General features: G+C 31.0%; 3 protein-coding genes across 4 annotated transcripts; 1 reads left to right on the top strand and 2 right to left on the bottom strand.

Moving 5' to 3' along the window:
- Window positions 1-2,159: 2,159 nt before the first annotated feature.
- On the top strand, window positions 2,160-3,952 carry LOC126664402 (cytochrome P450 CYP82D47-like). Its single transcript, XM_050356776.2, has 2 exons — window positions 2,160-3,148; window positions 3,242-3,952. Exons 1-2 carry the CDS (start codon window positions 2,195-2,197, stop codon window positions 3,863-3,865), a joined length of 1,578 nt encoding a protein of 525 aa, XP_050212733.1. The 5' UTR covers window positions 2,160-2,194; the 3' UTR covers window positions 3,866-3,952.
- Window positions 3,953-11,129: 7,177 nt separating this feature from the next.
- LOC126664403 (uncharacterized) lies at window positions 11,130-13,462 on the bottom strand. The gene is made up of 2 exons (XM_050356777.2): window positions 12,913-13,462; window positions 11,130-12,026 (listed from the first exon to the last, which is right to left on the bottom strand). Exons 1-2 carry the CDS (start codon window positions 13,358-13,360, stop codon window positions 11,311-11,313), a joined length of 1,164 nt encoding a protein of 387 aa, XP_050212734.1. The 5' UTR covers window positions 13,361-13,462; the 3' UTR covers window positions 11,130-11,310.
- Window positions 13,463-17,574: 4,112 nt separating this feature from the next.
- LOC126664406 (probable pyridoxal 5'-phosphate synthase subunit PDX2) lies at window positions 17,575-21,855 on the bottom strand. 2 transcript variants are annotated; one of them, XM_056103727.1, is made up of 7 exons: window positions 21,746-21,855; window positions 21,506-21,633; window positions 21,288-21,375; window positions 20,900-20,973; window positions 20,209-20,349; window positions 18,070-18,167; window positions 17,575-17,989 (listed from the first exon to the last, which is right to left on the bottom strand). In XM_056103727.1, the coding sequence occupies exons 1-7, from the start codon at window positions 21,798-21,800 to the stop codon at window positions 17,866-17,868; spliced, it is 708 nt and encodes a 235-aa protein (XP_055959702.1). In that variant the 5' UTR covers window positions 21,801-21,855; the 3' UTR covers window positions 17,575-17,865. The 2 variants fall into 2 exon arrangements, with proteins under 2 accessions (XP_055959702.1, XP_050212736.1); XM_050356779.2 differs by having other exon boundaries at window positions 20,158-20,349; window positions 21,746-21,854.
- Window positions 21,856-22,921: the final 1,066 nt, after the last annotated feature.

The raw sequence follows: 22,921 nt of genomic DNA, 5'->3' as shown, positions 1-22,921 counted from the left end.
AAGACTTACTAAGAAGATTAATTCCACAAAATAGTTTGCATAAAATAGATAAAACTTGTTTAATACAATGAAGGAAAAGCTCCAAGACACAACAATGATGGAGGCACAAACCCTAAAAAGATACTAAAACTAAGAGATGACTCAAAATGTGTAGAGAATAATTGTTGTTAAAAAGATGCTTTCTCCAAATGAGATAAGGTGTCTTATATAGATCATACAAAAGAGGAAAATAAAAAACCCTAATACAAGTTGTGTCTAGCTAAATAAGGAAGTGGATCTCAAGTCTTGTCTTTTGTTTGAAGTCTGAAAACCCATCAGAATGATGGTCTCGATTCGAGACATCCACTAAAAGGGATGGTCTCGAATTGAGACCCCTTAGTCTAGGGCAATCTGTCAATTTTTGGATGTGGTCTCGGATCGAGACTTTCCTCTAGAGTGAGGGTCTCGATCTGAGACTCTCTGTCTTCAGCTCCATTCGCTTCATTCTTTCGCTCCAAGACTTTTCTCCTTCTCTGATTTATCACTCTTCTCTTCTTTTATGCCAAAACACTCCACAATACTCTGATATCCCTGAAACACTCACACATGCAATAAGGTATACAAAAAACTAGAAAAGTTTGGTAAAACGAAATAAAAGCATGCGAAAAACAACTCAATACATAGGAATATTTTACTCCTATCATCGCCCGACTATTGGGACAAAAAAATCAAATGGTGAAGCAGACATGTTGAGATATTGGAAATCACCGAACGACTGTTTATCGAAAAATTGATGCTGCGATGGAGTATGTACGCCCAGTTACAAACGAACTAAGCTCTGATACCACAAATGTTGGAACTTTTGATCAGAGAAAATTATTTGCAGTAGAAAATAGTAAACTGTAGTAACTAAAGTGCAGGAAATAGTTAGAGCAGTAAAGAATAAACAGAGACTGAAATTCTTTTTGGTGCATTTTATTGAATACTGAAGTGCCATTTTATTGGGTAACAAAATATCTGAATAATAAATATCTCTCAACTGAACTCCTATTTTATTGCTAACACGTTAACTAACAAAACACAAATACTTAAGCGGAAAATATTGCAACTAACTGATATTTCATAGACTAGGTCCAACACATGTCTAATTAGAATCAACCTTCAACAGTTTTTGACCAATTTTATGAATTTATGGGTTTTATTGTTTTAGTTTGACGAATTTAGGCCTTTTTGATATTTCATGCCAAGTTGAGGAGGCGAATTGATCCTTTGTCCAGTTCATATTTTCCCTCCGTTCCAATAGAGTTGTCCACTTTACTTTTATTATACAGTTTAAGTAAAATAATTATTATTATGGATTTTGTAAATATTTCCTTATTTTTTTGTAATTACCTTTATTTAATATAAACTCCACTTACAATTTATTTTCAATTTACTCATTAGTGGACTTTAAATAAGGGCAATATAGAGAAATTGAGTATAAAAATTCTTACTTTTTGTAGGTGGACTAGAGTTTTGGGGCAATAGAATTTCTTAAAGCGGACAATTCTATTAGGATGGAGAGAGTATAAAATAAAAGAGCAAATTACTCTAAAGTCCTCCACATATGTATAATTCACATTTTAGTCTCTCCTGTTTAAAATCAAACAATACGATCTCTTGTTTTTGTTTCCGTCAACAATTTAATTCATTAGTTCATTTTTGGTGTTAGTTGACAAGTCAAAAAACTTAAGGGTAAATTAATATTCAAACATGAGGGACGAAATTGTTGACAAAAATAAATGAGGGATCACAACATTTTTTTCTTAAATTTAGTTTTTTGATTGGCTAACACCAAAAATGGACGAAATGACTGAATCCTAGATAGAAATAAAAGTGAGGAATCCTAATTTGAATTTCAAATAAAAGGACAAAAATATAAATTATGACATATATAAGGAGTCTCATAGTAATTTGTTCAAAATAAAATGAATATAATTTTCAAATAAAAAATTTCAACAATTTATTACTTTTATAAAATTTTGAAATGTTAAATTAATTTCTTTTTAATTTTTGTTTAATATTTTAGTTCATTTTAATAATATTGTAATATATTGTAAAATTTATAATTTATTCTATAATTATTCTTAATTAAAGTTAAAAGTCATAAGAATAGAAGAAATAAATTGACATCTATATAAATTCTCAAAACTTAAGACGATATACATTACAAGCAATGGAAAATTTTATTTCCTTTCCATCAAACACTATGGCCGCTGTCTCCATTACTGTCGCCTTCTTGATTATCTCAATTATTTGGCTTTCAAGAAACCTGTTCCGTAAGAAAAAGAGAGCAGCTCCAGAAGCTGGAGGTGCGTGGCCGCTACTTGGCCATCTTCATCTCCTAGGAGGTCCTCAACCACCGCACCAAGTACTAGGCGACATGGCTGATAAATATGGTCCAATCTTTAGCATCAAGATGGGCATACACACAACTCTAGTAGTCAGCAATTGGGAAACTGCAAAAGAATGTTTCACCACCAATGACAGAGCCTTCGCCGATCGTCCCAAGATTCTTGCTATGGAGCTTTTGGCTTACGATCGTTCCATGTTCGGGTTCAGCCCATACGGAAATTACTGGCGTCAAATACGCAAGATTGCCACACTCGAGCTTCTCTCTAACCACCGAATAGAGATGATGAGACATGTACGCGAATCCGAGATGAGAACTGCTTTGAAAGAGCTGTACAAGGCATGGGACAAGCATAAAAGCTCAAACAGTAGTAAGGTTTTGGTGGAGATGAAAAGATGGTTCGGTGATATTACCTTAAATGTAATTCTTAACATTATTATCGGGAAATCTGTCGGATATGTGACTACCAATGAACAGAGCGACGAAGAATGGAAAAAAGCGTTGAGGGATTTCTTTCATTTGTCTGGAAGGTTTGTTGCAGCCGATGCTGTGCCGTTTTTGAGGTGGTTCGATATTGGCGGGCATGAAAAGGCTATGAAGGATACTGCAAACAAAATAGACACTATTGCTAAAGAATGGCTTAAGGAGCACAAAGCTAAAAAAGCTTCCGGTCGGAGAAAAGAGGATTTTATGGATCTGATGCTTGATCTTATTGATCAGGAAGCAGAAGCAAGTCTCTGTCGCGATTCCGATACGATTAACAAAGCCACATGCCTGGTAACTTGATTAATTCTTCTTTGAAAGTTTGAATTAACAGAGAGAAAAACTAAGATATGTGTTAATTAAGAAAATTGATTTTTTTCATTTCAGGCTCTTACTTTGGCAGCATCAGACACAACATCTGTTACTTTGATTTGGGTTCTATCACTACTAGTTAATAACCCTCATGTCATGAGAAAAGCTCAAGATGAGCTAGATATTCATGTCGGTAGAGACAGGCAAGTATGTGAATCTGATATTGACAATTTGGTTTATCTCAAAGCAATAGTCAAAGAAACTCTACGTTTATATCCAGCCGCACCACTTTCTGTACCACATGAATCCATGGACGACTGCATCGTAGCTGGTTACCATATTCCGAAAGGCACAAGACTGCTTACTAATCTTTGGAAGATTCATCGTGATCCAAACGTGTGGCCGAGTCCTTCGGAATATCAACCAGAAAGATTCCTTACAAATCATAAAGATTTTGACGTAAGAGGTCAAAATTTTGAGTTTCTACCATTTGGCAGTGGTAGAAGAATGTGTCCCGGAATTTCTTTTGCACTTCAGATTTTGCAATTAACATTAGCTACGCTACTTCATGGATTTGATTTTTCATCGCCAACGAGTGAACCGGTTGATATGACCGAAAGTCTTGGAATGACGAATCTTAGAGCAACTCCACTTGAAGTCCTCATCAATCCACGCCTCGAATCTCATCTCTACCAGTAAATTAATTGTCGCATATATTATTGTTAGCTTTGATTTGCAGCACATCTAAAATACATAATCGTATTGGTCAACAACTTATTACTTAAATTTTTGCTAGTTTCATATCAAAATCATACATCTCATTGATTTGATCAATACACTTATCATAAAGTTAGATTCTCAGAATTTTATAGTAAAATGCATTAACTAAGTGCAGGATACGCCGATCCATTTTTCTCGCTGCAGACTTTTGGCGTTAATGAAAAAAGTGCACAACTCAAGAGAAATGTATTAATCAAAATATATTGAAATGGTCTTATGTATTATGTATACGTTTAAATGTATAAATTTAGTCCTACTTAACATATACTCCCTCCGTCCCGTTTAAGAAGGGACAAATGACTTTTTCACATATATTAAGAAAGCATTAATTACTAAAGTGTTTTCTTATTTTATCCCTATTTATGATAGTGTTGTATTTTGTGTATAAGCTAATAGTCATTAATTATAGAAAGAGAAAAGGGGGTAAAAAATAAAATTCATATAAATTGGCACAAAAAACACGATATGGCCTTCTTAAGTGGGACAAATAAAAATGGGATATGTCTCTTCTTAAATGGGACGGAGGGAGTATAACACTTTCTCAAAAAAAAACATATATAACATCGTGTCACATCAGTTTTAAATGGATTGTGAATATATCTGACAAATGTCAAAAAAAGAATATATATATATGGTTGCAAGAATATATATATATGGTAAAGGTTTAAAAATATGGTATGACAAACGGATTAAAGTTATGGTTGTATAAATTTATTTGAACAAGGGGTCAATGTACTTCCTGAACTTATGACGCTGAGTCATTTAACTCAGTATTTACTTTTTGAGCAATTAATTACAAAACTCTTCATTTTTGGGTCAGATAACTCCGTAATTGTATTTAAAACGCGTGAAATATAAGTTGGAGGTGAGAGAGCGAAAAAAATAAAAAATTACCTAATTATTGCGATAAAATTATTCTAAATCTATTTAAAAATATAAATTATAGGGTAATCTGCCCTAAAATGAAGAGTTTTGGGATTAGTTGCTCAAAAAAATAAAAATTGAGTTAAACAACACTGTATCGCAAGTTCAGGAAGCTCGTCGATCCTTTGTTTAAATTTATTTTGTTTATTTTAAATGCAAATTATTATAGATGTAATAAAAAATATAATTTTAATTATTATAATATTTTTTGAATAAAATTAATTTAAAACAGAGATCCTAAGCTTATTTATTTTTTCAGTGAAAAAAAAAAAACTGGGCAGTTCTTAAATTTTGGAGGTCCGGCAGTTCAAAGTGATTTTGACGGTTTTATCTATTCCAATCTGGTTGGACCGGATTTTCAGTTCATAGGAGTCGTTTCGAACGGCTAGTCACCAAGTTTCCGGATTAACCGGCCAATCCAGTTCTGTTTTTAAATCATTGACATGGCCCATTCCACGCCTCACTTTTGCCATCACACTAATCTATTAATCTATCAATCTCATCGTTGTGGATGTATACGCCCCATTTTCACCCACCTTATCCTTCCGGATAGAGAAAAACACCCACCTTATCCTTATTAATCTATCTTTTTTGAGTAATCCAGCAAAACAAAACAGTACAAATAAACCCTATTTTGACCTTTCATGTATTATAGAAAACAAAAGAGAATTGAATATTGAAAAAACAAAAAAAAAACTCCTCATAAAGCCATCCTTTTGAATAAATATCAATGTTTTGAAAATCGGACCTGACCGGACGGTTGGACCGGATTAGCCAGGAACCGGCACTCAGTCCGGTCCCGTTACATCTTAAAACTCCTAAAAACTAAAAATCGGTTAAAAACGGGTTAAACTGATGAAATCCGGTTTTCCATTCAAACCGTAGAATCCGGTTTTTGAATAGACTGATCAAAAATAATATTGTTTTGTCCCAAAAATATAAGGCCTAATCACTTAAAAACCCTCCACGTTGTAATTTTTTTTTCGTTTATACCCTGACGTAGGAATGTTTTTCAATTGTACCCTATTTCGGATTCTCAGGTTTCAACTCTACCTCATGAGTTAAATTAAGAGAAAAATTAATAAGTACCCTACATGGTTATATTTAATTAGATTTTTACTGTTAACCAAAAAAAAGTTGATGACATACTTTTTAAGTTTTTAAATTGCACAAATAACTTTATGATATTTGAGGATTACTGTCAACTATAAAAAAAAGAAGGAAGTGGTTGCAAGAATCAAAATCTCCTACAAAATCTCAAAGCATAAATATATAGCCATTAATATTCAAGAATCTTTAATAATCCTTAATTATAGTAACTGATAATTTGAATTATATGCCATAAACGGCAAAAGAGAAACCAAAAAACTAAAAACAACAAGCATTTGAGAAAAAAAAATCCAGCAAAACAAAAAATTCATCAACTCATTATAAACAATTAATAAATATGAATACACAATATAAATTTATTTATTTGTAAAAAAAAGCTGATATACTGTCAGTTTATATGTAGTTAACCATTAATAAATTAAATTTAATAAAAAAACTATTAACATCCTAAAATCATTTTTAGATAAATTTAACAATAATATATCTTAAAATTAACAGTACATCAAATTAGTTAACTGTCAGTTAACCAGTAGTCACTTATTAGTTAACTTTAACTAATAAAAAAAATATAATTAACATTATGTATTCATGTTTTAGATAACCAACACAAGTATAGTTAATCGTTAGGAAACATATAATTATCCCTTAATTATTTTCAAAATTATTCAAATATAACAAAAAAACAACTGAACATCAAATTTCAATTATTTTAAAAATAATCATACGTATACAAATAACTGTTAGTTAACTATGTATCACATATTAGTTAACTGTAATTAAAAAAAAATAATTATCAATATATATTCATGTTCTATATAAAAAATAATACAAAATTAGTTAACTATTAATTGATCATTAGAAAACATATAGTTAACCTTAATTATTTTTACATCATTGCTAATATCACAATTACAGTAAAAAAAGACAACAGTTGTCAGCCACCACGCCTTCGTTCATCGTTCGCTTTCGTTGATCGTTCGCCTATCTTCGTCCCACTCCAATGACTGCTTTCTTCGTTCAACTCAAACCGTCTTCGTTCATCGTTTTTTTCATCAGTTTGACAGAAAAAAAACTACAATATAAAAAATAACAAAGACGATTCAAAAACTTTAGAAATACTTGCAGAATTAAAGTTTTTGTTATAAGTTAACTAATAGTGTACTAATAGTTAGCTAATGGTTAACTAACATGGATACTGACTGTAATTATTTTTTAAAAATTCAGGAATGACAACGTTGAAGGTTGTTGTTTATTATAAAATCAAAGAAATTTTATTAAAGACGATGCGAAATTCTGAACTGTAAAAGCAATAACATATAAGGAATTTTTAGAACAATTACCTAGACATCAACGGGCGAAAGAGCAATCGGTTTGTTCTTTTTCACGACATTGACAGTGAAATCCTCGAAATCATTGTCACTCCCTTCTTCTTTTACATGAACTTCAATATAAAAAAACAAAGACGATTCAAAAACTTTAAAAATAAATTGTAGAAGAAGAAAAATAACCTACCACCGCCACGACCTCCCGCCGAGCGCCACGACCGGCATCATCTTTCTCTTCTTAGAGGTTTCGTCCTAGATAGCACGGAAACGGAAACGGGAAACGGAAACGATACGAAACGGACACGGGGAAACGAAAGTTTTTCAAAATGAAGGACACGAAACGTGGGGGAAACGTGTAAATAACAAAAATGTAGAGATATATTTATAAAAATATTATCTAAATATTTATGATAATTAACAAAATAATTCATTTTAATATACTGAATATTTAAAATTTTATAAAAATATAAAAAAAAAAAATATAATTCAACACAAATAAATATATTTGATGTATTATGAACAATGCGAATGTAAAATTTATGGGTAACTAGTTACATTTTTTTAAATGTGGGTAATAATTTTAATTTTTTTACAAATTTTTAATTTTTATTATTTACGGAAACGGCCCGAAACGTTTCGTACGGGTGTCCAAGAGTTTTCGGTTTCCGAAACGTTTCCAAAACGGAAAACGCAACTTTGTCGAAGTTTCCGTGCTTCTTAGGTTTCGTCGAGTTGGTTGGACTCCAGCGGCGGCGGCTTCAGATATGATTGAGGTAAAAAAATGAAAGAAAATGATAAATAAAAAGGACAAGTAAATTTAAATTCAAACAAAAATAGAAAAATATTTGGTTAATGAGAGGATAATTAAAGTCAGCAAAAATCTTGGAAAAATCTAAAAGAAATAGGAAAGTGCTTGATGATTGTGGGTGTTACCAAATTAACAGTTTTGTATTCTGTCAAATTCAAAAGTTTATTTGTGTAAAGCATAAAGTTATAATTCAAAATTAAAAATTTCCAACCGTATAATTCAAATTTGATTTTAGTCACAGTAAAAATCTAAATATTTTAGCCCAACACAGTATCTGAGCTAATTTTCTCTTAAATTAACCTTTTTTTAATAGAAAAAAGTTCAAATTAATCTTCACTTTTAACATGTATTCTAATTAAATATTAATGCTATTAATAGTATAAAAACACCATCTTTCTCAAAAAAACTCAACTTACAGTAATTTTTTTATTTAATTCAATAAATAAATTTTAAAATTAAAAACATAAAATCACATTTTTTTCTGATTCTCATGCGAGGAGGAGGTACTTCTCCTCGCCTGAGAAGAGGAGATGCTGCTCCTCTTCTCATGTGAGGAGCTGCTACTCCTCGCAGATCTGCTCCTCGCCTGAAGCGAGGAGCAGATCTGCTCCTCTAAAAAACGAGGAGCAACTGACATAATTGTGCCTACAATAAAAAAACCCTCAATTCACAATAACATAAGTAGGCACGATAACTTTTATTTCAAATTATATTTTTTAATTTTTAAAAAATCCAATAATTTTTCTCTTCTTTTTCTTCCTTTTTCCTTTCTTCCTTTCTCCTTTCTTCCATTTCAGGCGAGGAGCTGCTACTCCTCCAACGTGAAAGGCTCCTTAAACGAGTAGCAACATCTCCTCGTTTGAGGAGCGGTTTTCGGTGGGAGACCATATGGCAGCGAGGTTTCTGCGGAAGTTCATGTGGCAGCGGGGTTTCCGGTGGAAGTCCATGTGGCGGCGGTTTCCGGTTGATTAGTTTTAGGTGTTTAATTGGAATAATTAGTTTTAGTTAGATTTAATTAAAATTTTAATTGTGGATAATTAGAATTAATTAGTATAGTTAACAATTCCTTCTCTTTTTAGGGTGTTTTTGTGTTTGAAGTGTTGATTTAAACTAAAACCGCAAGTTGCATTTGTACCAAAAACAATGAAAGTGACTGATTTGATATTTTATGCTAAGTTGAGAGGGTGAATTGATCCTTTGTTTAGTCTTTTATTAATCTCATTAGTATAATAAGGACACTATATTCAATTATAGGATCTCATATTTTAAGGTTTTATAGTACTTCAAAGTAGTCCATTGTTTTCAATTATTATTTTCCTTCATCCTATTCTTTTCTTTATGAGTTAATTCCAATAAAATACTAAATATTTACAGGTTTTGTCAGTTATGACTAAATCTTTCAAAATCAGCTAGTTTAGCCCATTTTGGGATATTTGAAACCTTTTCTAACTATTCGTGAATCAAATCAAAAAAATGTCATTCGTACCAAACTAGCCGATTTTTACTGATATGTTTTAAAACCTTTTCTAGCGAAATCAATCAAAATCAGCTAATTTAGCCCATTCACGAACGACAAATTTTTCGGTTTGGTTCACGAATGGCTAGAAAAGGTTTCGAATATCGCAAAATGGGCTAGCCTAGCTGATTTTGAAGGTTTAATTATAACTGACAAACGCCGCATACGTTTGGAATTTTATTGGGATCGGCCCTTTTTTTTAATCACCAACTACGTTGTTTTTCTTATTTTTTTTGTCAAAATAACGATTATATTGATTTAGAAAAATAGAAGTACATAATATTTCTCAGCAACAGTTGTCGTAATAAACAGAATATAAATATTTATTAGTCACTTCATGGACATCCAATTATACATTCGCTTAACATATGTAAAGTCGCGAGTAATAAAAGACAATAATAAGCGAACGGTATCAAAAATTATGACTTCTATTGCTGATATTATATCCTTCTTGCTTTATGTTGCAGAGATCACATTCAAGAAATCACCTTCAAAAAATCACCTTCAATAATTATGTTGCTAAATCCAAGCGATGTTATACCTGAAACCCAATAAATACGACAGTAAAAAACAAAATTCATAATAATATGTATAAATAATACTAACCACATATATAAATACAGTCAGTAAGACTGGGTGTTACTTTAAAATTGATCTTTATCAAATTAGGCGATGAACAACTTCATTGATATACTTGCACATAATTTATGAATTAGAAAAAATAATCTTATATATAAAAAATAATTAATAAAAAGGAATAATTAACCTAATAATGAGGACTTTAACCTTATATGGAGTACTCTAACCTCACAATAGGGATTTTAACCTCATAGGGATAACAATGATCAATATTTTTGAGAAATGGTTTGAATTAAATAACTAATAATGTTAAAATTTAAAAATACATACTTATTGAACATTATAAATATATGAACTTAGTAGGGGATATTAAACTCCCTAGGTCACTAGGGTTATCTCGAATTACATAATGATCACTAAATTTCATTTTGTTATAAAATGGTCACTGAACTATACATTTTATTACAAAGGAGTGTCACCCATATAAAACGCATTGTTTTCATGCTTAAGTTGTTACAAAAAAATACTAAAACTTTTATGAATTACAAAAAAATCATTGAGTTATATTTTTTATTGCAAAAAGGTCACTGAACTATGTACCTTTTTGTAATTAAAACTTGTCATGTAAACAAAAACGTTGCGTTTTATATGAGTGACACCCCTTTGTAACAAAAGGTATAGTTCAGTAACCATTTTGTAACAAAATCAAGTTTAATGATCATTATGTAATTCGAGATAACTCTAGTGATCTAGGGAGTTTAATATCCCCTTAATAGGAGAACATTATCTCACACAGAATACCTCACAAGTACATATGAGACGAACTTGATGCACTTCTTGCCTAATTCTAAATCTTTGTTGCCAATAGATATACAAATATTACAAACTACAACTCTTATAAACATAAAATAAAATAAACAATTTCATCTTACAACCCTTTATTAATTTTATTGAATAAAAATCTGAACATTTCAACAACTCAAAACAAATAATTCCCACATACATGCAAGCACATTTACACTTACAAAAGAATGCTGTTTTATTCACGTATATTTATAATTTACTTCCATAAATAATAATTAATTAAAACCCGGCCCTTATTTTAAATTGCAGCCATCCCTGTACTCTGCTGAAACCTGCAAACCCTACAAAGAGGAGACATAAGAGAAGGAGTCTGATACTTATCTTCACCGCCCATCATCGGCATAGCCACACCAATCTTCACCGGACTCACATAATCTTTTCTATAAGTCTTCCCCAAAATGCCCTCAACCAAGTCAGACAAATTCTTGAACTTAAACTGTGTCTCAAGATGAGCAAAAGCATCATCATTTGGTAACTGATAGTTATGAACAACGTTTTCTTGTTTGCCAATTGGTCTCACGTTAATGTCCAGTTCAGCTAAACCAGAGATTATAATCCTTAAACTGTTCGTTTCGTCGGTTCTTTCGATTATTACATCTCTTTCATTTTCATTTCCGTTAATCCATTTTTGGTCGGCGGGGATTTCGATATCTTCGCCGTCCCATTTTACGGCTAGTGCGTCGATTTTGTTGTCCCATGTTGAGATTTTCTTGGCTGCAATGACGAGATTATGGGTGTCGAACATGACTGAAAGTGCTTGAACCCATGTGTAGTCTCGTGTTCTTCCTTGTGGTCTGGTTCCGATGAAATGGGCGTTGATTTGGAGGTTGTTGTCGGAAACAACTGCGAAGTTTCCATCTTTTGATCCGTGGAAATAGAACATTACACCGTCGCCGCCGATGAACCTTGGGTCGTAGCAGAGAGAGCCGTATCCGTTGCAGTTTGGTTTTCTCCCTGTTAATTCACATAAAATGGTGGTTAATTACAAAAGTACTATTTTATGCGGGTTATTAGCAAAAATGGTACAAAATCTTTATATTTTTTTTTTGGATAAATAAAATCTTTATATTTTATTTCAAATTGATACCGTAAATTCAATATTTATATTTGTTAAAATTATTAATTTTATTGTTATTTCAGATTATTATATTCAACTATTTCAGATGATTGAAACCTGTGTTGAAATCGTGTGATTATTCATGTGGCATTGAAAAATCGTGAGATTATCCGACTTGTTCTTCATCATATAAGTAATTATTAACGTGGATTGTTATAGTAACCTAGCGCTTTTTAATGTAAAAATAAAAGTTCAGCTATCAAAAAATAACAAACTAAACGATGATAATCATCCCGCTAGCTAGAATTGCCTATAGTTCACTAACCGTAAAAAATTTAACCCCTCCCTGTAGCTTAGATATATTTAATTGAATCAATCGAATTCATATGATAATAATTAATGAATGGTTTTCTTGATTCCATTAAATCTTTTTGTTACAATAATTAAATAATCATTCACCAACTATATATAGCATATGCTACACGAAATTTTTTGAGTTTTTACATTTTAAAATTTTATTTTCATTTTAAGAAATACTTATGAAATTTACATATATAACCTTTTAGAAAAGTAATATTTTATCATTTTCCGTTTCACTTATTTGAATGTTTTCGTGTAACATAGACTGTAACATGAGTAAAATCATGCTAAACTAATTCAATTATATACGGATTTGATTATAATTGAATAAAACTATTGAAATCAGATTATAAAAAATAAAAATAAAATTTTAAAATCATTTTTGCTAAATAAAATGGTAAAATGTTTGGGAAATAGACTTACACTTGCAAGTAGCCTCACACTTGTTGCTGCAATCAATACGACAACCTTTCTGTTTCTTGTTCTTCTTAGGCTTCTTAGATGGACATTGAGCCGGACAGACAAGAGTCTTCTTATAACAATCTCCTTTTTTTTTACATAACCCTCTTTCTTCTCCGCTCTCTAAAGGCTCTGCATCATCAAAGTCAGCATCTTCACCCTTCTTACCGTTTCCGTTTCCGTTTCCGGAGCCGTTGTTTCCGTTCCCGTTCCCGTTGCCGCTGTTACCATTACCGTTTCCGTTGCCGTTGTTTCCATTGCCGTTTCCGTTTCCGCTATTACCATTTCCATTGTTATCACCGTTGTTGCCGTTTCCGTTGCCGTTACCTTGACCTTGAACAAGGGTAGCTTCGGCTACAAGTAATACTACGAAGAATGCAACCAAAATCCATGACCTAATTAGTTTAGCCATCTTGGATCTTGATTGATTGATGTAATTAATAGCTTATCTTTGTGTTAATGTGATTATTAAGAATTTATTGGAAGATGAAAGATTAGAATTGCAGAAGCAAATTTATACTAGGGCATTGCATGCATGTTTGACTTTGGAAAAGTAGGGTTTTTCTTGGTTTGTAATCTTCTTGAAGTCTTAATTTGTTATGTTTGCTTCAATTTATTAAAAATAAGAGGAGAACTTGTAGGAATAGAAATTGGAATTAATTTAAATGTCAAAGGCTTGCTTTCAGGAATGAAAATCTCGCTTCTTGCGTTTTCTTCAATAGCAAGTTACTTTAATTTATCAATGGAAACTAGGGTTTATGAATATTTGCATGTTGAGATTCTATCGGTAAGTTTCACGGCCCGATTGAGATGATCAAATCAAGATCAATTTTCAATTACAATCCAAATTGAGATCAAATTATTAAAACAAGATCCGATCGAGTTCAATTTAAATTGTAAATTTATAGTCTAATTGAACTCGAATTTAATATTCAAATTAATTTCACTTAATTACACCCCTAATTTTAATGGTTAGAATCATGAAAACTCTAAACTTCTATGTGCATAACTATTAATTTGCTTATTAATAATTGAACTTCAACCCATTTGAAAAAGACAAACGAATTGTCATTTGACCCTTAATATGCTATCCATGTGATAGGTAACTTGTTCATAAAAGAAAATATGCTCATAGATCAAGCAAAGATGGTCATATTTATTGTAAATTTACATTTCATAAACATTCATTTATAACAACTTGTCGAAAAAAATACTTTTATAACAAATTGTCAAAAAAAACACGCATTTAACAACTTAATTGTCATAAAACTTACATTTATAACTTGTCAAAAACCATAATAGAAGGGAACTTCAATATCTTTTTTTTTTTTTGGTTAGCCCATCCAGTTTCTAGAGTTTCGCACTGACTAATCCGGATCCGACCCGTGTCGCGCACCTGGCATGGTGGGTGAGTCTTTCAGTGGGGATTTTATGCATTCACAAGACTCGAACCCGAGACCTTATTTAAGCGATATCAAGCCGCTTACCACTTGTACCAACTCCCATTGGTAGAACTTTAATTTGGTAACGAATCAAAAGCAGTAACTAAATTGAAATGGGTAAATTAGTTAGAACCCCTTGTATTTTAATTAATTATACTAACTCATCTTCTGATTTTTATAAATTCAATATCGTGTTTAAATATATTATACTCTTACACTTATCTGTTAATTTTTCTATAGCCAATTCAGCTAAAGAGTTAGATTATATTTTTAAATTTATTTTTTTGTCTACTTTCATCCGAAAATTGTCTACTTTTATTAAAAAAAATTGAATTAATATTAATTTTAAAATAGAAATAAATTTAATTTAAAAAAAATTAAAATATTATCTAACATTTCAATAAAAGAATATCTACAAATTTTATAAAAAACAATATGTAACATTTCAACAAATAAATTATTAATTATATGGATATGGATATTCAAAATGTTGATTTTTTTTTTATAAGGATCATTTTAATATGGCCTAATGGTGTCAAAAAAAATCTTTTCGACTTTTTGAAAATTATCCAAACCTTTTAAATGTTGTAAATATGTCCAAATTTTAAAAATTTGTTGTAAATCTATCCATTATAAACCAATGATTTAATTTTACCTACAATAAAAATTGAATATGTGAAGTTTTTTCAAATTGAAAAAAAAAATTAATTGAATGCCACATGATTCAGATAAATCAAGTTGAAAAATATCAAATCGACTTTGAAAAATTGGATAGTTTTCCAACGAATTAGTCAAACTGGAATAAATTTTCAATTTTTAAAAGGTTTGAATATATTTTCAAAAGGTCAAAAAGGTTTGGATTTTTAAAACCATTATACCCTTTATTATTTATATTGATATATAAAAATTATTAAAATCTAATGGCTTGTGAATTTTAATATATCTAATATATTCACGTTTAGCTAGATTTATAAACTATTGCATTTTAATAATATACTTTAAAATGTTACATTATTTTTTTAGAATTCTTTTATAAAAATTTAGAGTTAATGTCATAAAAATCACCAACTTTACACGTTTTTTCATTTTAATCACGTAGTTTAAATTTTCTCATTTTTATGCACTAACTACCACTTTTTCTTAAATTCATGGTGTTGAGGTGTCACGGCTCCATTGGTGTAATTCGCTAAGGTGGAGGTCATTTTATACCAATGAATGAGTGTCACCTCAGCATCGTGCATGAATTTGAGAAAAAGTGATAGTTCGTGCATGAAAATGAGAAAATTTAAACTGCGTGCTTAAAATGAGAAAATGTGTAAAGTTCGTGATTTTGTTTTACATTAACCCTAAAATTTATTAGAAAAAAGGGTCATTTATGCCACTAAGATTTGGATTTAGGACCAAGCAAGCACTCAACGTTCGGAAAGGTTTAATATGACCCAACGTTTTAAAAAGTGAACAATCATGCCCCCATTTTGACTTATAAATGAGACGTTAGGGGTCAAGTTGTCGAAATTGTAGGACCTGCTTGTTCATTTTTCAAGACGTTGGGGGCATATTTGAACCTTTCCGAACGTTGAGGGCTTGTTTGATCCTAAATCCAAATCTTAGAGACATAAATGACCCTTTTCTAAATATATTGTTATTGAAATGTTACGTAACATTTTAAAATTAAATTTATTGTTATTTTAAAAAAAAATTCAAACAAAGTAGATAATTTTCGAATGAAATTGAATAAAATGTAAATTTAAGAATCAAATCTAACATGTTAACCGAGTAAACTCTCAAAAAAATTAACAGATGGATCTAATAGTATAATATACCTAAATATATTTATTTTGAAATTTTATATTTACTTACCAATTTTAATAAAACATGATTAAATTTTACAAAAACGTATACATTCATTAATTTTTAATATAAATAACCCTCAAAATGAATTACTTTGTAAACCAAACAAAAATATATTCATTTTTAGATAAATTAAAGAGAAAATTTTCTACACTACACTATTTTGTATTTTATTTACGACTTCGCGTTGTTTTCAACATATTTACAGCTTCTATCTTTTGTTTTACTAAAAATTCCTTCATCTTTTTAATTTCACAAATACTTTTTTCACTTTTTAATGATTTATTCTTTTTTTATATTTTTTTTTGGGTGGGGGGGGGGGTATCGTGTTATTTAGTGTATGGTATATTTAGTGTCTCTTTTGTGTTTTTTTAGTGTAATTATTACGGTGTAACTATGATATTTTTATAGTGCAACAATAGTGTATATATAGTTTATCTATGGTACTTTTGTAGTGTTTTATAAATATACTAGAAAAACAGCAGAAATACACCAAAAAACATAGATGCACCGAAAAACACCAAAAATACACTATAAATACATCAAAAATATACTATAACGTAAATACATTATAAATATACTGCAAATACACCAAAAATCAATACGTTCTTTATTAAATTAGTAGCATTAAAATAAATAAACAAACCTATGAATAAGAGAAAGCCAAAATAAATAGAAGAATTTTATAAACAAAAAAATTATAAATATACAATAATCTATTTACAAAATATCTAAATCATCACAAAAACATAAAATATTACAAAAAAAAAGCTAAAAACGATGTCGAGAAATCCATCGGACGAAACGCGGTGACGAGAAAATTAATGGAAAATCGCGGCGATGAGAAATCCACCGAAAAAAATGCTACATCAAAAAAATGACGAGTAATCCACCGGAAGACGCGATGACGAGATGAAAGAGCGAACAGCAGAGCGATAAGCGGCGAAAATATATGAACGCAAGAGCAAACAGAAAAGAAAAAGATAAGAAGAAAAAATTTGGAGAGGAAGAGAAATAAAGAGAGAAGAGTGGTGCGGCAAAATTTGTAGAAAAATGAAATTTTAATCTAAACTGAAGATAAGCCTTGCATATATAGTAAGGTATTTATATACAAGGTATTTTTGTAAATATATTTATTATTAGTGTAAAGTGAAAAATTATAGAAAGATGTTATAAAAAGTGATAAATACTTATTAAAATATTGTATGCGACAAATAATCCCTCAATTAAAAAGGGCTAATTTACCGATACCAATAAACATAAATAAAATTGATAAAAGTAGGTGCTTAACAAAACTCAATATGCAAAAGAAGAAAAATAATTGCACCAGCGGTTGCCAACATGCAGAAAAACAAAATTTCAATTTCATTGTGTTTATTTTACATGTTTCTATTAATTCGAAAGCTTACTTCTTTTAAGCATTACGTACACAGGTGAAACCCATGAATCTGTTTTTGTATTATAGATCTAACCTACCAACCTAAGAAAATAAAATGACCTCCATGAGACAATTCGACATCAAAGTAATGTATTACTGCAGTAAAAACGAATATTATCTCCGTTCTTCAAAAGGAAGAACGAATAATTAAAGTTGTAAAGCTACTAATCACTTATCAAACTTCCATTATTGATAGACCGGAAGGTCAATCCTTGGTTTTTCGTCGACATTTTGATCTACTCCTACTTGGACAATGCTAGTTGAGGCCTCCACTAGAGCATCACTTCCCATCTTCAAGAAGTAACTATGCCTGTGTACAAGGAAACCGACACTTAGGTCGTCCAACAAACAACAATTAAATTTTACAACACTGGAAAAAGAAAAAATTACCATCGCGTATCCGCTGTCAGTTCAGGATGGAATGCAGTTCCTAACATATTCCCCTGCTTCACGGCTACAATCACTTTCTTTTCAGGCACAGCAGTTTCCTAATTCAGAATTCATAAACTACGTAAGTCAATCACAAATATTTATTTATCTACAGATGAAGCATGTAGATTAAATAATTTGGTGTCTGCAAAACCATAAAATCCACATGGTTCCATGACTCGTAACTTTCATTTTCTTTCTCGTATTTGTTTCCTCCTTTTAATTGGGGGGAAAGGACAGAAATGGACAGAACAAGAGCTCTCCAGAGCAAGAAAGAAAAAATTAATGAAAAGCAATAAACTGAAACGATTAGGTCTACAGTCGACCCTCTGATAATTAATATACATAGCGGACTAAAAATTTATTAATTATTAGAATTATTAATTTATTGAATACTTTATAAGACGTAATATTCAAATTGGTTTTATAAAATTTTATTAATTATTAGAATTATTAATTTATTGAGTATTAATTATTAGAGGGTTTACATTATATGAAAGTCTGGAACCATATTAGTCCTAGAAATCGGCCTCACTTTGCAGTTATGTACTATAGCCTATAGGTCCAATAACAACTGAAATATATATTATGTTGACCCTACACTCTATTCATACTCCTGCAGATTTTTCGACAATTGACTGGAAGGTCCGGGACAGAAATTCAACTAAACATATCAACAAGATCAGACCATTAAAGCTGATTTTCAACAGATTGCGTAAGAGGCATAAAGAAATCATCCAAATCCGAATATCATCTCCTCTCTTCTACAAACCAACACCGAAATTCCTGACATGCCCAAACCATAATGACTACTATAAGATATAACTCAGGATAAACTAGATAATACAGCCAATTTGTAAAGCTAATGTCACTTAAATGATGTCTTTCCTCTACATATGGAGTCCACCCACCAGTACAGACTTAAATTCATATGTACATTATCCACTCTAAAGATCAATCACTGACATAAAGAGTAACACAACTAGCAGCAACAGAGAAATTACCGAGCATAGTCCACTATTTTTAGTCCTTTGCTTACACCTTCTAAATCATGAAACCATCTCAATAGCTTATTATAAGAATGTCTAATGATGTCTTGCAGTTTAGAAGAGAGAAATACTTATCACACGTAAAACTCATTTACTGTTGGAATATAGTTGTGTATTTGTAGGAGAGGAGTTCTGCAAGCTTGATTAGACACACATTGTACGGAAATTTTAAGAAAATGAAAGCCAGGTAGACTGTATTATCTTTAATGAGCTCTCATTGTACGGAAATTTTAACTAACAGCCATTCTCCAATTGGAGAGCCAGAAGCTCGACCAAATTATAACTGGTCTCCAAATCCACCTATAGGAATTCGCTAGGGTTGACATCCATCATATAGTAGCTTCTTAGACATCTTTGGCAACGAAGCAACAACTTAAACTAATGTGTTATGAATCATTCTCAACCATATATTAATTGTCCTATCCCACAACCAGATGACCTACTTCCATGAAGTGAAACATTTCACATTTATTCGACTCTACATTGGGAGGATTTTGAATAAATGCGAGATCTAAAAACATATCTATCTGTGGCACCGGTAATAAGCACTCTATGGTTTGCGTCTTTAGCGGGTTTATTAATTGAGATCAATGGTTTTTTCCATCCAAGATGGGTTTTTAATAACTCATATTTTTACATGACTACGTAAGATAGAGCAACATCAAAGGAACCAAGAATAGTTCAAGAAAGATGACTATTTAAATATTGTGATTCCCCACTCGACTCTATCACTAAGAAACCATTTAAAATTGCCTTATTACTAGTTTAAATGCCATATTAAACATGCAATGACTTAGGAGTGAGCTACATGTCACCTTCCTTTCTTTTCATGGAATGGAGATCAAAAATTCCACATAGCAAGTTATGATTCCAAAAAAAAGAAAAAAAATGAGTCGTAAAGTAGCCTTAGCAGTTAGTGTATAACAATACGATCAGTAACACCTCGAGAAACACAGGCAACAAGCAAGAGATTCCAATATAAAGAAGATCAAGGAAAAACCTCTTGGATTTGAACAGCAGAACTTGAATACAAAATATTGGTAGATGTTACCGGATACTCAGCCAGCACTTCAACCCCAGGCCCAACATCAACTACAGCTGGAGCACGAATAAAAACTCCACGGAATGTTTCAGGGCCACCTTCTTTTGATACAAGTACTGGAACTGATAGCTCCGTCTCAAAGCTTTGAATCTAAGCAGACATGAATTTAGCAAACAATTCGTTTCCAAAAGTTCAAAGTATGAGTTCCTCTAGTAGATTAGAGTCATAAATAGATGATGATACCAATAAATTACTGTTTTCTTGATTTACAACAACCAAATTATTGGAGTAAAGCATCACCAATGGCTATGTGTGTTACACAGATGTACAATATCTTCATCGCACTGTGCTAAACTAATTTGTATTTTGTAACAATGACAATCGAAATGAATACCAGAATGGCAAAACATTTGAGAACAACTACACGTAATAATCTAAAAAAAAAATTGTTGAAGGGTGCAATTGACAAGACCCTAAAAAACAATCCAACACCCATTATCGATAAATCATTTATCTGAAAGAAGAAAATACAATGCAACATCATCGATCTTACACCAAATTTTCTATGGTATTTAAAGCTGCTAACACTCGTTTCCATAGAACATTCAATATATTATTGCAGTAAAAGTTGTGACAAAATCTTTAGCCAAACATCTTAGTTGAATCCATCTACTCAAGGTACAAACTGCATATAATTTACCTGACTGCCAAAATAATTCCGGTGCACTGTGCAATCTAGGCCACCAACCAATTCTTGGCCTCCTATTTTTTGCCCTGAAAATTTAAACAAGACTCATTTTACATTCAAAATCAGATAGAAAAATCCTTGCTTGCTAACCAATGTTCTCAAAATCAAAATACTAACACATATAAATTTCAATACATTACAAGCAGGATAGGTAGCACAGACACTTCATTCAATTAATGTATCCCGTTTCAGAAACATTTGAGACACTTGACCTTTCGGACACGAAACTTCATTTTTAAAACCTTAAAATAACACCGTTTCTCTGTGTCCGTGTCCCATTCCCCGCGTCCGTGTCCGTGCTACCTAGCAAGCAGGAAAGTGAGAAGATAAAAAAACTAACCAACGGCCTTGTCTGCCAAGAAAATGAGACCTGCACATGTTCCCCATACCGGCTTTCCTGTCTTAACGAACTCACGCAACGCAGGGAACTGCAATACGGAACGAAACAACAGACCAATAAATGCATTGTAGAACATATCAAACTATAACAATATAATAGTAATAAGTTAATAACAGAAGAGCTTCACTCTAACTTGAAAAGCACCAAAATTTTGATACCAAGTTATGATATTCAGCAAGCTTAGCCATAGTTGTGCTTTCACCGCCAGGAATTATTAAAGAAGTGAGATTGTGAAGCTGTTCTGGCTTCCTTATCTCCACTCCTTTCACTCCCAATCTTCTAAGAACTGAACATAAAATGGAAAAGGAATTGATAATAGAATCCCCATTTACACGAAACAACGAATAGAATAAAAAAGAGAAAGACTTGCACGGGTTAATAGATAGAAAAAGAATTGCCTGCAATGTGTTCGTTAAAAGATCCCTGAAGAGCAAGCACGCCAACGACAGCCATTCAGTATTTTATTATTTTGGAATTCTGAGGCCTTTCGTTTCTTAATTTATTTGTTTTCCAATTCTTTTGCTTTCTTTCTGGGATTAATTCCATATAAAATCACCACTTTTACACGTTTTTTTATTTTAATCACGTCCTTTAAAAAGTGTCAAATAAAATCATCACCTCTTATATTTTTACAAATCTATCATCGATGAGTAAAATTCTATATTTTTTTCCTCCAAAATAAATATTTTACTCTAACTAATGCTTTATTAACACACAAAACACATTCTTCTTACTCTTTTCTTATTGATTCCGGTTGTTAAATTAAAAAAAATTCACCGAATTTTCACCTTCGTGATAGATTTGTAAAAAAAAAGGTTATGATTTTATTTGACACTTTTTAAAGGACGTGATTAAAATAAAAAAAACGTGTAAAGGTAATGATTTTAGGCCTAATGTTTTAAAAAAACCCGACCTTTTAGCCCCTTTTCAATCATACCCTGACGTTGAAAATTTGTCAATTTTACCCTATTTTGCATTTTTGTGTTTCAATTGTACCCTGAAAAATTAAATTAACGTCTTTTGCGTTTGGAAGTTTGTTTAAAACATTCTCCATGTCTCGCATATATTGATTGTATATTTTTAAAATTTATTTAAATTTAGTTAAATTAATTAAGAATTTAAATTAGTGTTAATTTTATTATGGTTTTTAGTTAGTTTTTAAAAATAAAGGACTTATTTGTACTTTTTTGAATAAAAAAGAATTTAATTTCATATTTAGACTTAATTAATTGAATGATTTCATCATTTAAGTAAAAAAATTAACAAAAATTAAAATATTGGGGTACAATTGAAAACAGAAAATTCAAAAGTGGGTAAAATTGACAAATTTTCAACGTCGGGGTGGAATTGAAAAAAAGTTTAAAGGTGAGGGGTTTTTGAGTGATTAAGCCATGATTTTATATGGAATTAACCCTTCTTTATAAGAGCAAATTACTCGGAAGTCCCTGTTATAATTTATATTTTAATATTTGTTTTTAAATCAAATGATTTAATTCTTCACTTTTATTTCCATCAATAATTTATTCCTTTCGTTCATTTTTTGTGTTAGTCAACCGAATTAAAAACCCAAATTA

This window comes from Mercurialis annua, linkage group LG1-X (assembly GCF_937616625.2).
Source record: "Mercurialis annua linkage group LG1-X, ddMerAnnu1.2, whole genome shotgun sequence".
NCBI lineage: Eukaryota > Viridiplantae > Streptophyta > Magnoliopsida > Malpighiales > Euphorbiaceae > Mercurialis > Mercurialis annua.
Note: the sequence above shows the minus strand (reverse complement) of the source record. Positions and strands in the feature narration are given on the sequence as shown.